The sequence below is a fragment of the Cottoperca gobio genome, chromosome 1 (genome assembly GCF_900634415.1).
Source record: "Cottoperca gobio chromosome 1, fCotGob3.1, whole genome shotgun sequence".
Classification (NCBI taxonomy): domain Eukaryota; kingdom Metazoa; phylum Chordata; class Actinopteri; order Perciformes; family Bovichtidae; genus Cottoperca; species Cottoperca gobio.
The window spans coordinates 12030107-12047734 of record NC_041355.1 but is presented as its reverse complement, the minus strand read 5'-3'; the positions used below and the strand labels follow the sequence as shown (position 1 = coordinate 12047734).

Genomic DNA, 17628 nt, shown 5'->3' with positions numbered 1-17628 from the left:
TAAAATATGTTTCCACTCTTTCACTTCACTTTGTTTTTTGCATTTACTGAACCTCAAAACTTACTAAACCTCTGCATTAAACAAGTGTATCCTCATTATCTGCATGCTAAAGCTGCTTTAGAAGCAAACATGGATGTGCAAGTTTAGTCTATATGTGATGGAATATATAGAGCTACTGGTATTTTGGTATGCAAGTGGGTGTAGGGAGAGGGGCACAACGTAGGGGTGGAGGCAAGGACATTATCTCTAAGTCCCAGGCCGGCCAGCATCACCCTGCTTGGCCTCCTGTATCAAAATACAGAGAGAAGGTTAACACCCTATAGTCCCAACCAATATTATAAGGTTTCATTTTCCATTGCAATATGTAAAGTACTGCAGATCAAAAAAATATATATATGTATTATTATCAATTGATGGGTGAGAGCAGAGCATACAGCTAATTTTAGACACAATTGGATATAAAAGTTAGAACAAAGCCATCAGCTTTAATGATGTTTCTATAATAATAATTTGTATCAAATGACAATGTGAAAACAAAGTGAAAGAGGTCATATATAGTTATTAACCTTCAAAGAATTATCACCAGAATATGCAGCTGCGCTGCGCTTTACAGAGCTTTATAGAAGGCTTCAGCTCCTTGTTTAGCCGTCAGTTCTGCAGAAAAACTGTTTTGGTTTACTCTCATCGCCCTCATATAGCCATTTTCAGCTCTTCAGTTAAAAAAACAAAGCTCTAGAAATCCTTGCACACTCCATCATCCAAGGGCAGGCAGATACAGTTCGCAATAAGACATCGTGGAACATTTAGAGGTTACAAAGACATTTTTATCAGGAGTGGAGACCAAAAACAGAACTAAAAGTGATTGAATATTGGACTTATATTCATCACGTGATCAGAAACACGACTAAATGAATGCTAATGTTGCTCCGTAACTGCTCGATGTGTAGGCTAAATAAGCGACAGTTTGCAAATAAGTTTGACATATCAACGTAAAAGGTGATTGGCCAAAAAAAGATCAGTTCTTGCAGGTTTAATGTTATTAATAACACCTGTGCTTTTGCTACTCTTGACAAATTAAATGTCGGCTGTGAAAAAGGATTAGTTCACTCTGGGCGACGCAAATTGAGGAAAATTAAGGCAGCTGTGCATTAAAAAGTTTCAACTTGAGTAAAACAATCGTATCCAATCACAAGGCTGCACAACTGCACTTCATGAATGTAAGACGAGATGAAAAACGGAAGAAAAGTAACATATAGAACTGGATAGGTTTCAAGATCTGTCAGTAAGAGTGTGAGCTATAAAACATGCACAGCTTCAGTCCTAACTCTAACGATGGCTCAGTTGCATCAAGTGTCCCAGTAAGCCATGCTAGTGAGCCAGCAGGCACAATACCAAACTATGGCTCACCTAAATGGAATGCAGTCGTTTTAATGTTATCAAACCTGTGCTTTTCCTGCCATGATAAACCAAAATGTCTGCTGTGTAACAGACCTATTGTTTGTTTATTCTCTAAAGCAGGGGGCTTCAACGTTTTTCAGGCCAAGGACCCCCCAACTGCAGTAGCGTGGAGCTGGGACCCCCTACTGTACAGAAGAGGCTTGAAGAGGACCGTGCGACGGGGGGTGCGCGTGGTGCGAACTTCTTTTAGTTCATCCCTCTCCTTTCCTCCACTCTGTCTCTGACAGTAGGTGTGTGTGTCGGGAACAAGGTCCCTCTCTTCGTCAAGCACAGCGGAGGAGGGAATGTGATTGCGCAAAGCAAAAAAATAAATAAATAATTGCTTTATCTTCAAACAATTTTGCAATGCCTGTGCAGTACCTCCGTGGACCCCCTGTTGAAGACCTATGCTCCAAGCATTACACCATGACACAAGGCTTTTGGTAAGAGTAAGAGTTTACTGCAATAATATATCAACAAATCATATATTGTTAAATAACTCCCAACAACACAGCAATTCACTTGTGTTTTTGCAAAATAAACTTTAGTGCGTGCAATTGCAGAATATTGCAATCCCCCTTTAATATGTGTGACCCCTGCCTCACTCTGAAATCATCCCTGTGGTTTCATAATGAAGCTGGAGGAGGCGAGCAGAGGCAGCAGTAGCAGCGTTGTGAAAGCAGCTCTTCCTGTTGTGTGGTCCTAGAGCATCCTGGTGGCTGTTTTCTTTTTTTGTTTTTCCCCTCTCCCTTTCTTCCATTGAGAGGTTGTACTACATGTCCTAACAACCATCACACACACACACACACACACACACACACACACACACACACACACACACACACACACACACGGCAGCGCCCCTCCTCCAGGAAACTTGTTGGCCGTCAATGAGACAGCACTAACTGTAGGCGTTTCCTGGCCACTTGATAGAGCTGAGCACGCAGGCCGAGAGACACCTTCACCGCTGCAACTCACCCCCAATTTTCTCTGATGCAACCCCCACCACCAACCTAAACCCCATCTCTAACCTCATCCCACATCCACCCTGACCTTCCTCACACAACCGCACACCTACAATTGTTGCTGTTATGTAAATCTTCTGCCACCTGATTGCTTGCACACACACTGAATACACAAACATGTCAAAAAACAGTAATGTTCTTTTTAAATTTGAGGTACTTGTGCTTTACTTAAGTATTTCCATTGTATGCTTTAATATTAGTTACTAGTACATTTGCAGATGTAGAATAATAATACAACATTTAAATCAACTGATAAATTATAATGTATTATTATAGATCAAGTTACCCGGCAATGTATAAAGTAATTTGAATAAACTCCACCTTTCTCAGCTGCGATATTGAAGTGATGCACGCACAATGCTTCAGTAATTATAATCCAGTAATATAATATATATTATTCTTGTAACAGAGTATCTTTAGACTGCAGCATTGCTAGATCTCAGTACTTTTTCCAACACTGAAAACATGAACAACACTCCTATAATTTATATAAATATATACATATACATGACTTATGTACATGGTATTGTTTAAAATAACCATTTACTGAGCTTTCTGTGTTCTTAACACTTTGAGGATACACAAATGTTCCTTAAACATTTGACAAACACGGCAAAACATTTGAAGATGTTGAGAAATCATGCTAACAACGAGCAGTCTTTTGAGCGCAATAAGAGGATGTCAAATGAGGAACAGCAGACCAAAAGACACTTTATTTCTGTCTGGTACAAGTGTTTCACAATGTCAGGGTGGGACCATCGGCCCTGCTTCTCTGACAATAAGAACAGCAGGAACGTTGAAAACTGCTACTTTGTTTCATGAATGCACTACATTCATGCACTTTTCTGCAGGCACAATAGAGCACTCTTAAATCACCATAACTGTTCTGGGGCAATACTGGTTATTTACATGTACATTACTGCGACTGCTTTTAGACTGGAACTTGTGAGAGACTTTAACATTTTAATGGGTCTAGAGGGGGAATTCAAGATCCTGAATTTCTTCACTGACTTCTTGATTTGCACCCTGTTTTGCAGAATTCATCCACATTGTTTGGCATCGAGGTGTAATGTTTAAAAGAAACATTTGGATCTTATTTGGATATAAAACAAGTTAGAGTCTGTTTGAATGTTCTTTTATGTTTCATGCGTCTCAACTTGCCTCACAGCACAGTTCAGTATTTTCTCCTCACACTTAATTTTTGCACTGGAAATCACTGGAAAAGTTAAAACTAGAGAAATGTCTCCAGAAATCCATCTCCTACTTATTTCACTTCTTGAAGAGAGAATCCCTCGGGCTCCTCAAACCCTTTTGGTATCAGGCGATGATTGTGTGTCCTGTCCTGTCCGTCAGTGTGACATTTACACCTCTTTGTTCGCTGTCGTTTGGTGTCACCGCTCATCATTTGTGGCTGCCACCATCCTTATCTGACCTTTGACCTTTCCCAGAATGCCATGGGTCACCAAAGAGGTCTTAGCCCCAAAGCTTTCCTCACTGTCCGTGTCGCCATAGCAACTGGATGTTGCTGGGGAGTTAGCCAGAGCGATGACTGAGTCAGTTGAGTCTCTGTCTCTGTGGACTGTAGCGGGACGGGCTGAGGATGGCGGGGCGGCGTGGGATGGAGGAGGAGTGTTACACTGAAAAAGAAGGGTCCTTTTATTACCATCCGGCCCAGCCGCGGCGTTCTCGTCCTCATCCTCAGTTGAGTCCCTGCTCTTGTCTTGCGCCTGGTCGTTGAGCAGAGTGACCAAGAAGTTGATGTACTTCACAGCCAGACGCAGGATTTCATTCTTGCTGAGCTTCTTGTCGGGTGGGTGCGTGGGAATGAGTTTTCTCAGCTCAGAAAACGCCCCGTTCACATTTTGCTGTCGCCAGCGCTCGCGGCTGTTCGTGAAGACACGGCGAGCGAGTTTCTGAGGCGGGCCTGTTAGACACACATAATCACTGTCTGAGTGTGCAGAGCCTTAAAGGACATAAACATAAGTTAATACATATTATTATTATTATTATTATTATTGTCAACAAATCTCATAAAAAAGATCAAAACCAACAATGAAATGATCCTGCTAACAAGTATCAATGAGCCAAACTGTTGCAGTACATTCATTACGATGAACAAGGGCACTTTAGTTTATTTTGAGTCAATCTCCAGATTGACTAGACTCACTAGAGCACCAAATGTGTATTAATCCACCGCTGAAAATAGTCCCCCAACAAATGCACTTTTTACTCCTGTTTGAGTAAAATGATGTATGTCTTCAGTAAGAACAGCTGGACTTCGGGCTGAGAGCCACAGACAAGTTAAGGAGGTAGGAAAGTATTGAGAGACGGACTGACACATCACTGCCGTTGGTTTTTTAACAAGACATGGCTGATCTATCTATGGCTGATATATCTGATTCTTTATTTGGTCACACAGAAACTCACGGTCATTGATCTCCACCTCAAAGTGTGACGAGGGTCTTCTCTTCATCCGGCTGTTGTTGACGACACCATAGTTACCTCCTGAGGGACCCAGGTAAGAGCTGGAGATAAAGACACAGCAGAATGTGTGAAATGTGACTGTGTTGTAACTGTAAGTGCAACTAAATATATTCTTTATAAAAACGGTTTTACATGTTAATTAATTCCAGCATCTCTTCAAATCATGAAGAATGGATTGAGAAATCCAGAAGATGGTGGAAGCCTTTAATCGCGGCGTGATCTTGTTAGTGGCGTTGATTGAGTGTGCATGCAGAGCTTTAGCCCAGTCTCATTAAGTCTGGTTACTAGCTCATTCTACTTCAGTGAGATGAAATAGATCAATGCTTCCTGCTACAAACAAACCAGAGAGGAGAGAGGAGGCAATCTTATTCCCAGATCTCCATGGCAGATGGTGAAACCTTAGATGTAGTAAAAAGTCCTACTTTTAAGGTATCTGATGCTCCTTTGTTGCAGAAGGAAACTGAGGGAAAGCGTTTTTGGAGAAGAGAATAGATGAACAGTCGGAGGGCTTAGATAATGTCTGCAAATGAATGCCTTTCTTCATGAGTGTAAGATAAGAGTTGCCAACACTACAGGCCCAAAACTAGATTTAAGAGTTCAGTTAGTCTTTTGTCGGTTCAATGACTAAATTTAGCTGCAATTAAAAGTAGATGTATATTTTCAAAAGTGATATATTTAGGTTCTTAGTACTAAATGCACACAAAAAACATTCTCTGATGCATCTCGGGTTCAGCGACCAAATGTTCTGATGAGTAAAGTTAGGGTGAGAAATGTGAGGTCCCTTCATAACAGCACACATCCTGCTGTCAACTTTGCATAACCGTGCAGCATAGCCACAATTAATCACAACGGGAAGTCATGAAATCCCAGCAGTTGAAGTTTCATATGAAACAGAAAATTGTTACCAACGAGGCGACATCATCATCACCACGAGTAACATCTCAGGAAAGCGTGTTTCATTTTATGGTTAAGAGTTCCACATCTGTTCGCATGTCTGGTGAAAAGGAGGTGAATGAGCATGTATTTGTCTTTTATTTGATATACTGCATGATTTTCCATAGAGGGCTGAAGTTATGTCATAATATTTTTCATAACTCACATGTGCTTACAGGATCAAATGCAATCTCCAGAATGAACTGATATTCCACCAACAAGATTATTTAATGCACAGTGTGCTAATAACGTTTGGATATTGGTATCATTGCTGTCTGCTAAAGCTGTGGCTGAGGAGAGATAGATAAGAGTAGAGGATATTAACGAGGAGTTGCAAGATGATTAACTTTACAACAAGTTAATGTGGATTGTTTCCTGACTTTTCACCACCCTTTGATTTTCTTTGTGGAATCCAAAGCTTTGTTTCTTTAGGCCCCCGCATCATTCAAATCAAACCATCTGAGAAGGGAAAATCACTCCACATTCAGTTATAACTCAAAACAGTTGCTTATGGAGGAATCCATACAAGCCGAATCTCACCTGCTGAAGAATGGGTGTGCAGACAGGTACTGCTGAGGCAGCAGGGGCCCTGGGGAGGGAGCTGAAGGCCCCCCAGAAGCTACAGAAGCTGCAGGGCTGGCCACAGGCAAACAGGTCAGCTGACTGCGGCGAAGGTCCCCATGGGGCCCATGTAGGAGATTAGGAATTGGGTGGAGGGCAGTCAAAGGGGTATTTGGGAGCGGAAGAGGCGGTTTGCTGTGACTGAGGCTGATGACTGGAATGTGTGGAGGAAGAGGAGAGGATGATGAAGACGAAAGGAAGGACGCGGTGGAGGTTGGACGTGGTAGAGGGCACGAGGAGGTCTTGACTCGCGCCGGGAGGAGCGGAGGTGGAGAGGAAAGAGTTGGGGACCCGTTGGCAAAAGCTGCAGGGACTGTGGTGCTCTTTGGTCCTCCTTGTTTCTCCTCCTCCTGCTCGGTCTCCATGACGATGGGCTCAGGTGCAGCTGTATCTGCGAGGGGACTGGTTAGCGCCGTCGTCGTGGGAATGGGGGACTGAATCGAGCCAGCAGAGGGGACAGCCGTGTGTCCCATGTGCCCTGTCTTGTTAGCAGGACGCGAGCTGCTGATAGCATCCGAGGAGGCTAAAGTCTCGTTCTTCTGGAGGGGACTGTGCTGCTCTACGGAGGAACAGGATGGGGAGGAGGCGGAGGAAGAGGAGGAGGTGGAGGAGGGGCGAGACAGGTCTGGGGGTGAGGCGGGTGGGCCAGTTGGGTGCATCTTCTCCATCATGGTGGTGAAGTCTCTGGGGGAATCCCCGTCAGTGCCAAACTTCTGTTCGTCCCAGCTGCCCAGCGTGTGCGCAGTGTGTGTGTGTGTCAGTGTGTATTTATATGTGTGTGATGTTCATGTGCACCACCTGCAGCTTGTCCTGCAGAGCCCTTTAAACATCCAGTGGAAGTGTCTTTTCCTTATAACCCTTTATTTCCTTGTCCTTTGTTCCACTTTCCTGCAGATCATATTATAACATTTCGCTGCTCTACCTCACTAGAAATGTACATTTTCATTTGGCCAACCTGAAATCCATCAGTTGCTGTTATCGTTGCCAGCGTCAGTATGTGAGTCTCCTATCCGTCAGTCCAGACTATGTGTGCCTCGGATGGAGCCACAGCTGCCCTCTGATCCAGCCTTATCTCCCATCACTCCTGCCTCTGCTGGCTGCATCTAGAGTTTGAGTAAACGTGAGCCTGTATTCATTCCCTCACTTCAATATTACAAAGGGTGCCAATGAAACAAATGTTGCAGTAATGGAGGGCTTCTTCTGTGGTATCGTCTCTGGGTGCAGCGTGGAGCCCGAAGGTGGTTGTTGCGCTTTGATTTGGAGTGGATTTTTCCAACAGTAAATCCTGAACAGCAGATTCTAGATTTTGACCGAGTCTCCAGTCTCCTCTATCTATCTGTCTGCGTGTATTTTTTGAGGATGTGAGTCAAAATCCTTTTAAGCCTTCAAAACGTCCCAGACCCCTGAAGATTGGATTGATATCAAAGAGTCTGTTGAACAAAAGAAAAACTCTCAGGATATATATTTGCTGTGTATGAATATGTGCTCGAAGGTCATAATTTGCAGATAAGCACCCCAAGAGCTTTCACTAAAATGTCAGGACTAGTTTCTTGGTGGTTTCCTCAGTCCACAGATTAAAAGATGAATTTGATTCATGGAAATGTACAGATTCATCACATGACTCGGCCCTGATGTTAAAATGCTGGATGTCAGGTTGTACTTCTTCTTCACAGAGGGAGAAGTTTGTTTTTACTCGGCTCTGCAAGGCGAAACCTTCTTATGATTTATCAGGTTTTGCAATTGCTAGTGTTCCTGTTTTTTCTGTTCTACTGGTCATGACTTTTTTGGACAGTTCCGTCTTTAACAATTATGTACTGACAACACTTGCAAGTAGTTTGTTTTATCATTCAATTATGCAGAAATGTTATATTTACTGTCATATGAATATCCTGGTCAGAAGAATCATTAGAGAAGCTACACAGAAAGTTACAGTTTTATATTTAAAAGGTTTCAGCGGCTGTTTTTGCTAAAAGAATGAGATGCACTTTTATTTTTAGGATAATACAATTTTCTTGTGGCCAAGAAATAAAGCAATTATGACTACATATATATACTATTCACTGGCAAAATGATTTGTACATTTCTGCACGAGTTGTCGAATAATATATAATTATATCCTATTATCATTAAAATAGTTATTTCATTGCACTAGATTTTATATTTGTCCAATATATGTTTTTTCTTTCTGTTGAATCCGTTATTGCCTTGTATATTATAATATCTTATAATATCTAACCAGAAGACAGTTCAGAAAAATATATAATTTAGCTACAGAACATTGTGTAATTTAATTTCTTAGTTGTAAATTGCAATCCCACAAAGCATCTGACATGACGTAATATTACATTTCTATCTTCATTTATTTATGACTAAATAACCACATTTTATCACCAGTTTTCAACAAACTATTTTACTAAGAGTATATACGACATATGACTGAAACTCCATTCAGGTGCAATTTTGTTATTATTATTTATATTATATATACATATTTTTTAAATAATTGTTAGAGGTAAAGCATTCATGCACTACAGAGTGCATACACAAATAAAATAAAACATTAAAATAAGTACTCACAGATACATTATGACATCCAGTGTGACTCGTCTGTCTGTCATGCAAAATCCGTTCAAGTGATCTGTGAACGCACATGTTGTATCCCCTCAGTGTTTAACACCCTCCTCCTCCTTCAGGTCACTCACACTCCACTGCAGCCTGTCACTGTCTGTCAATCTCTGAGGTCAGAACTGTCTGACGCCACTCAAAACACTCTTCAAACTCCTGTCAGTCACTTTAGAAATGAATAATGAGACATAAAAACATATAAAAGTCCCAAATATTCACAGAGAGACAAAGTCAGAATTTGATCGTCCAAGCGCACATTAGTTTTTCGTTGTAAAGTTACTCCTTTAAACGAAGACACACTTAAAGTATGGTGATGTTCTCTGCCACCCCCCTGTCCATATGTCATTCTCCCCCCACCCCTCTGTCTGTCTGTCTGTCTCTCTCTCTCTCTCTCTCTCTCTCTCTCTCTCTCTCTCTCTCTCTCTCTCTCTCTCTCTCTCTCTCTGTCCGTCCTGTCTATCCTTTCCTTCTCTCACTCTCTTCGCCAAGAAGACACAATGCTCAAGCTGGTTGCCAGTCGGAAAGCTCTGGAACTGGCAAGTGTGAGGAGGGAGAGAGAGAGAGAGAGAGAGAGAGAGAGAGAGAGAGAAGGGGGCGAGAGAGGGAGAGAGAGAGGGCAATAGAGGGAACCGTGTTGCAAGGAGAGTTTTCCGCTCCCTGCTGGACAAGAGGATGTGCTCGTACAATATGGTGGCTGCTGATAAGAGCCTCAAAGCTGCCTGTGGCCTGTAGATAACGAACCTCCACCTCCCCCCCTCCTCCTCCCCCCTCCACCACCAATACCAACACACACAATTTTCATAACACTCACACACACAAGCAGGTTCACGCCTACATGCATGTACGCACACACAGACATCACTGGTCAGTCCCAGACTTTGAAAATATCTGGACTGTTTCCAAGAAAATATCTGCAACTGCACTTGTAAATATAATAAACAGACAATGGTACACATGCTTCTTCATACACACAGAGTGGATGTTCATACGTAGACGATGCTATTAATGGTCATTTTTACATCTTGAGGATTTTATGTTTTTTTTAAATCTATGATAGTAAACTAAATATATCTAGATTTGTATAAAACAAGCAATATGAATATGACACTATCACTTAATTTTTCACTATTTTACAACATTATTAAAAGTTCAGTCAAGAAAATGATCTGCAGATTAATCGATATTGAAAATAATCATAGTTACAGCCGTACTCTCCACGTACGTATATTTGTGTGTACCAGCATTGTACGAACACAAAAGATCTGCTCTGACATCAGATCACACCTGTGTCACTGATGACCAACACACAAAACGTCATTGTGGTCACTTTCCTCTCCAAGAGCTCACAAACTTCCTTTCTAAATGTATCTCCCAACTGTTCTTCTCTGTGCTCACCCATTCCTAAAGTCTGTCTCTCTCTCTCTCTCTCTCCATCAACCTCAGGGTCAGCACCTCTTTTATATTCCCTCAGTCATTTCCTTCTTAGACAGACTGAAACACAAACATTATAAAGGCTTTACAGTTCCGTGACCTTTAAGGTCCTGGGAAAGAAAAAAAGCAGGTTGCTGAGCAAATACTCAACAAATCTGTCATCACCTTCATCATCATCATCGTTTTATTTTCATTGTAATCCTCATCATCATTATAAACAATAACTGCACTGGTTTCTGAATATGTTGAAATAATAAAAGTACAAACGGAGTGCAGACAGTGTCATCTATCTGTCTGTCACACTCTTTTGCGTCCGGCAGCTGTGGTTCCAGTTGATCGCACTTTGTGGACCAGAATAACGTTGCAGTGGCACCGCTGTGCCTGCAGATGCTGCATAAATTTGCCTGTAATATATAAAAAGCTACACAAGGGACAGAGAGGAATCCTTTGGGATTAACTTTTCCTGTGCTTTATCTGCTACTCTTAAAAGTAATATAATTATGTCAATACGGTGTTTGTGGCTTCGGTGTACATTTTGGGTTTCCCCCCTTTTACTGTAAAAGCCTGATTTCTCAAATAGTCACAGTTTTCTGGGTAGCTCCCTCAAAAGAGAAAAGACCCAGAAGACACGTTGACTCTCTCATTTACGGCTCAGTGTGAACACCCGAACTGTAAACAGGGAATAATAATAGAAACGATAACAGACAGCTTCCACATTTCCCTTGAGTGAGGAAGAAATCAAGAGAGGATTGTTTTATTCTCAGAGCCTCGCTGTCACGCCCTCCTCCTGGCTACCTCAAAATACCCAGCTCGATAAATGGAGTTTTGTTAGGGGAGCCATTGTGCGTGAATAAAGTGTGTGTGTGTGTGTGTGTGTGTGTGTGTGTGTGTGTGTGTGTGTGTGTGTGTGTGTGTGTGTACATCTGCACCTGCAGAAACAACATTGATCTTCTTGCTGGGCAAGTAAGCGTGGATGGGTGAGGAGTAGAACATTAAAAGCTTGTGGCCTATTTGTGGTATAAAGAAAGTACCAGCTGTTAAATTGCAGTCCAGCAATCAAAATGACTTGACATGGAAATTTGCTCATTTGAGCGATAACAGTCAATGACAGAGCTGATTTTGGGGGGAAACTCAGCCAGATTCAAAAATAAAGAGCTATCGTAGCTTATTAGCTGTTTTCCACCATCGGCCACTACATCTTTTGAATTAACTGTGGAAACTGATATTGTCCTGTTAACGACAGTGCTAACAGGATTGCTAATTGACAAAATGCCAGAACATAGAAAATAAAACTTGGAGAGTTATTGTTATTTGTCCACGGATGGCTAGTGTGTTAAGGCCCTGTCACACATATCCGTAAGGCAGAAACGTATGCCGACGCATACGAAATATCGGCAATACGTTCATATAAATCTTCGTCTGATACATTTTGTATTAGGAAACGATGCGCTATCAATAGGTTAGACATGCGTATCTGTATATGTACACTTTTCCTATCTGATGGAAAGTTGGACGTATTTTGACTCTGACAAATGTTCATATACGCCAGCATACGTTTCTGCCATACGGATATGTGTGACAGGGCCTTTAGCAGTTAGCTTGCCTGCTACACTAGCCTTTAGAGAAGGCTTTGTCTTCGGATTAATTTTGCTAAACCATTTTCTGAAGTGACCATGCCTTCAAAATAATTGAATAACTGAACAGTGGTGTTCAAAGGTTGATCTTCTCACTTTTCAATAGACCCTGTTCTCCAACATCAAAGCCCCTTTCCCACTGGACAAGAGAAACTCTAATACCCAGAGGTCGTGTTAACTGAGTATTTTCCTTCATTTACTGTTAACAATGAGGGGAAAATATGAAGGCCGTCTGTGATTTTGACAAATGAGAACATTAAGGGCGTTGTCTGCTTCATGCTGTATGTGTTGACATCAACCACACAGATTGTGGCTGAATTTGACAAAAACTATGTTGGATTACAATTTCTGCCACTTTTCAGGCAGGATGCGATGTCATTTGGACAGTTATTATAATTTATTGACGGTCAAAGAAAACAATTAATATGCGTTTCTCAAAGCCACCAGACTCCAGTCACCCAACAATAATTCTACGTTGCTGATCATCGTAAAACGCACTTCATTCAAATTCAACAGAAACAAAATTAAACTTTGTCTTTGTACGTCTTTGTACGTCTTTGTACGGCTTTGTACGTCTTTGTACGGCTTTCCACTGTTCCAACAATCACCAACTCTGGTTTGAGAGTTTGAAAGAGAGGCTCAATAAGTAACAGAAATAAAAAAGAAGTAACACCGTTACTCTTTCCTAAAAACCCAGAAAGGCATGCTCGTCTACTGGCAATGGATATTATTATACCACCAATTCTTTGCGTGTTTTCCTGCATATTTGCGCTAATTTGGATGGAAAATGTTGTGGCAGATTTTATTAGTATGTGTTTTATTATGGGGTTTAATAGAGTGTGTTCTGTAATAGGTTTTATTAGTACATAATTGTAATTGTATTTTGAATATATATATATATAAATGTGTAATATTCAATTATAATCAATTTAAGTGTGAGAATACAGCCTCTGTAAACATCTGGGAGAAGGCCTGAATAACACCATTAGTGGAGTGAGAGTGAAGAGAAAGCAGATTTATGGGACACATAGTATATCGAGGGTGCGATAAGGAGGGCCAGGCGCCTGCTAGAAAGACAGGACTAGAGCTTCAAATGGGAAAAAGACCCAGAAACACACTCTTTAAGGACGGTCAGGCCAATTCCAGGTGCTGAGTCAAAGGGTGGAGGGCAGAAAATGTCAGGTTGATTTACCAGCAAGAGGCCTGGATTCAGGGCACACGAAACAACCTTTTCAGCCTCATCTTGGTTTCACCATGTGAACTAAGGTATAAAGAGGGGAGCCCGATCAATACTTGGTCAGTGTGCAGCCGGCTGGGTACTCAGAGTTTGTTATGTACTTACATGTGTAATAAACTCCACTTGTATCTAACTTTGAACTTCTCCAGTGATCTTCTCTTTTGACTAAGTATTACGCTAAGAGTCTGAGTTAGACTAATTTCAACAGTTTAATAAGTAATTTAAAGAAGTGTCTGTGGAGGAGATCCAATCCCTCATCTCTGGCCCGGAGGACAGCATGTCTCCACAACAAAAACAGGTATAACGGTGTTTTTGGTGTCTGTTCCAGTTTATTTGATAAATTATCTATCAAGTTTATAGAAATAAAACAAGATAATTAAAAACATTTATTTCTTATTGTTGGGGGAGATCAGCTTCTCAATCAGGGAAAGTGAAGACAGGTTTGCATCATTAATCCTCTGAGCAGGGAGGAGCTGGGCACTGTTAACTTGAAGGTAAGATAGGTAAAGTAAATTACTGTTATTTTACATTTTGTGCACTCATCAGATTACATATTAATGGTTGTATTAATTATTTTTTGTTTAATTAGGATGCTTTCGTCATTCATTTTAAAGACATCATTGTTCATTTGACCTGACTGAGCTCAAATGTTGTGTAACAGTAGTGTAAGTAGAGAAGAGCCATAAAGACAGAAGACAAACAATATGCCACCATAAACCACTGGTCATACCAGACAAAGTAAGAAAGAACCTAAAGTGAGCACGCCGATATTTGCTTACCTCACAAAATACAGTGTGAACTTTAGGGTCATATAAGTCTAATATGAACACACACTGAGGACATTACACACACATGCACATTCCCAAGAAAACACACACACACACTCCCCAAAGTGGGCTCCATGGCCACGTTTCCTCTACGTCATGTAAACACTATTGTTTGCTGGGCGATAGGGATCACTGGAACCTAATTGTTTGAGGCAATATTCACAGTGCATTTGATGGAGAAAGTGACAAACAATGCTGCGAGCGCTGGCTGAGACAGGAGCTATTTCTCCTCCTCTGCTGCAACAGATGTCAACTCTATTTATTTTTCCTGATTGTTCTGGAGACCGGCCATCCAACTACAGAAAACGACAACAAGAAGAGCTTCTGCAGGAGATTTAGGTCAAAACATGAGGATGTGTTTACACTGTCAGCCAAGAATCAGAGACTTTATCCACCTCATCATCGGGTCTTTCACTAAACTAGAGGTTTTATTGACACTATACATATGATATAATACATATACGATATTAAAATAGTAGATCAGATTGAAAACAACGTAAGTTAATTTATTAAATTAGATGATGACCGTCTGTTCAAATAATGCATAAATTCAAGTAAAAATATGCAAATTACTCCACCAATTTAACATTTCACTCCTATAACATAGTTGGACTCAAAAAAGATCAAACTGAATGCTGCAGAACCGGAGATATCATCTCTTTTATTTCACAAATGTCTAAACCTGATGCCTACTTTACCCACAATGCAACTATGACAGTTTGGAGATTCTGGTGTGCTATGCTGGTAGGGGCTAATTTAGCCTCAAGCAGCGCAGGCTGTTCTCGTTCACTGTCCGTACTTCGTATCGTAATCGTGAGCCAGGACATGAAGGTTCTGCCTTTGAGAAAGTCAGGTGACGTAGTATAAAGAGAGGCAAAGTGCACATAGGGATCGACATCGGGGTGGATGGACAGAACAAAAAACACAGGACTTTCACCCTGGAGACCGCTGTTTGTGTCCTGTGGGAAACCAAACTTTAAAGGTAAAGTATGTAATGTAATGTAATTTATAGACTAAAAATAATCCCTCTCAATCATCACTTATGACCCACTAGAAGTGTGTAGTGAGAGTAACAACATAACTTTCCGTAAGAAATCATTCAAACTGTTGTATGAGGATGGTTGAGCAGAGATGAGCAGCTTACTTCTTTCTAACGCCACACCAACAAATTATTTTAATGTGTAGCCTTGGGCCCCAACCGCTGTGTCCGGCAGTCGTACTCCTCAGCACCTGTAAACAGACTTTGATGTGTAAAATCTGTGGAGTTCCCCTTTAAGTTCAGGAGAAGCGATCATTCGTGAGTCAAGTACATCCGCTTAATCTCAAGCAGATCAAACATTATTAAGATCTTCGTCATTACTGCCCTGTAACATCAAGGCCCAAACATTGTAGATTTCTTTCCAAGTAGACAGCAAAGAGCCTTATTTTTATCTTCTCGCTGTATTAAGTTCATGGTGTTCCTGATTACAGTAATGGCACCTCGTACGGTGTCAGCCACATGTCGACGGTCACACATTGCTCCGTTCCCAGGATGCACCTGGCCTGGGGCGAGCGGGCGGACGTGGGGGACAGCTGTTTCCTGTGCACACTTCCTGGTTTGACAGAGCGGGGGGGAGGGTGGAACAAGCCTTTTCCAAACATGATATATCTGCCACAGCCACAGGTGTGAGAGTACCGACGCTACTCATCCTCACATATACATACATTTAAATATAAAAATAAAAATAAAAGACATTACTGATTTGAAGGGAGGGTTTGGTTGAGGGATGATGGAGGGAAGTGGAAGAAAAAGTAGAGAATTATAAGTATATAGATGAAAAAGAAAGGATGGTGCGATGATGAGGGAGGAGAAAGGGCTCCTTTATTATCTCAGAATAGACTCTCTCAGCTGGGAGGGAGAGCGCAGCCGGAGGGCTAATCACAGCATAATGGGCTCAATCAATAGTTTCCTTGATTGCACACATACTGTACGTTCAACGTCAACAGTTGAACAGGAGCCAGCAAAGCAACACGGCACCATGTTTTCATGAGGTGCTTAAATCAGGAGTGTAAAATAAACAGAACTGTGATGATGCTTCAATGCACCGCCCGGCTGCAGTACCAATGGCACATTACTATGTTTATATTGCTACTAAAATATATATATATACATATATATATATATATATATATATATATATTAAATACATGTATATATATATAACATCCTACCATATATATAAGATTATGTATAGGGAAAGTGAATTATATATTGACTGATGAAGAAGGTAATGAGGCAAATATTGTCCTCTTTGACCCATGAGTAAATGTTTGGTGTATTTTGTCTGCAGAAGGAGACTGCTAATATTATTGAGATGCAACTAGAGATGCCAACTTGTGCATTCAATGGTTATTTTGAAGATTAACATATAAAGTCTTTTTTTTGGTAACTAGTAACCAATTAGACATTGTGTGAGAGTAAATGCAACCCTTATAAAATATAACGTAATACACCAATTAATAAAACCATTAGTTGAATAATGAAAAGGGAGTCTGTAAGGAAATATACACTTTAAATTGATGTCCAATAAGTTGATACAATAAATAAAAACACTTATTCTCTTAAGTTTTCTATTTTTGTTGCATAAGTTTGATCCCTTTTACATTTTCCCTATTGTACATTTGCTAGCTATAACATTACATGCCAATAATAAAAATATGCAGTGTCGATTGAAGGCACTTTCTATCTAACATGCAAAATGTCAAAACTATTTTCTGAGTGCTGTGATATTTGTAACACTTATGAACTAGCAAGAGTATAATTATCATGCTTATGAATTTACCAGAAACATGTTAATTATATTTTGTACACAAATAATTCAGTCTTGTTTGTTCTTGTTTATTTGTCTGTATTGTGTTAATACTCAGGACAGCTCAGCATAAAAGATGTGGGGGGGGGGGCTAAAGATGACACAGTCGAGAGCCAGCCCAGTAACTGGGAGGACGGGTCTGACTCATTTGACCCCGAAGCCTCAGTCTGACCTTCTGAAGCATCATCCACTGCACTGGATTACGTGCAGAACTTTACGAGTGCAATGCGGCTTCTCAAACAGCCCACTCGCATCCACTTCCACTTTTGGCAATGCAACTACAAATATTTCCATATGAGATGAGCACTGACAATAGCCTTTGTATATATGTGTGTGTGTGTGTGTGTGTGTGTGTGTGTGTGTGTGTGTGTGTGTGTGTGTGTGTGTGTGTGTGTGCGTGTGCCTCACTATGTGCCAAAGGTTTGGGTTTCTAATTGTGCATATGGGGATGGCTGATCCACATAATCCTGATGTGATTGTCTCTGAGCATTCATACATACAATGTGTGTGTGTGTTTGTGTGTGT

General features: G+C 41.0%; 1 protein-coding gene across 2 annotated transcripts; it reads right to left on the bottom strand.

Annotated features, from left to right (window-relative positions):
* Positions 1–3148: 3148 nt before the first annotated feature.
* On the bottom strand, positions 3149–9470 carry lyl1 (LYL1 basic helix-loop-helix family member). 2 transcript variants are annotated; one of them, XM_029438105.1, is made up of 4 exons: positions 9078–9470; positions 6420–7930; positions 4890–4987; positions 3149–4425 (listed from the first exon to the last, which is right to left on the bottom strand). In XM_029438105.1, exons 2-4 carry the CDS (start codon positions 7169–7171, stop codon positions 3854–3856), a joined length of 1422 nt encoding a protein of 473 aa, XP_029293965.1. In that variant the 5' UTR covers positions 7172–7930; positions 9078–9470; the 3' UTR covers positions 3149–3853. The 2 variants fall into 2 exon arrangements, with proteins under 2 accessions (XP_029293965.1, XP_029293972.1); XM_029438112.1 differs by having other exon boundaries at positions 3149–4386.
* Between the last annotated feature and the right edge of the window lie 8158 nt (positions 9471–17628).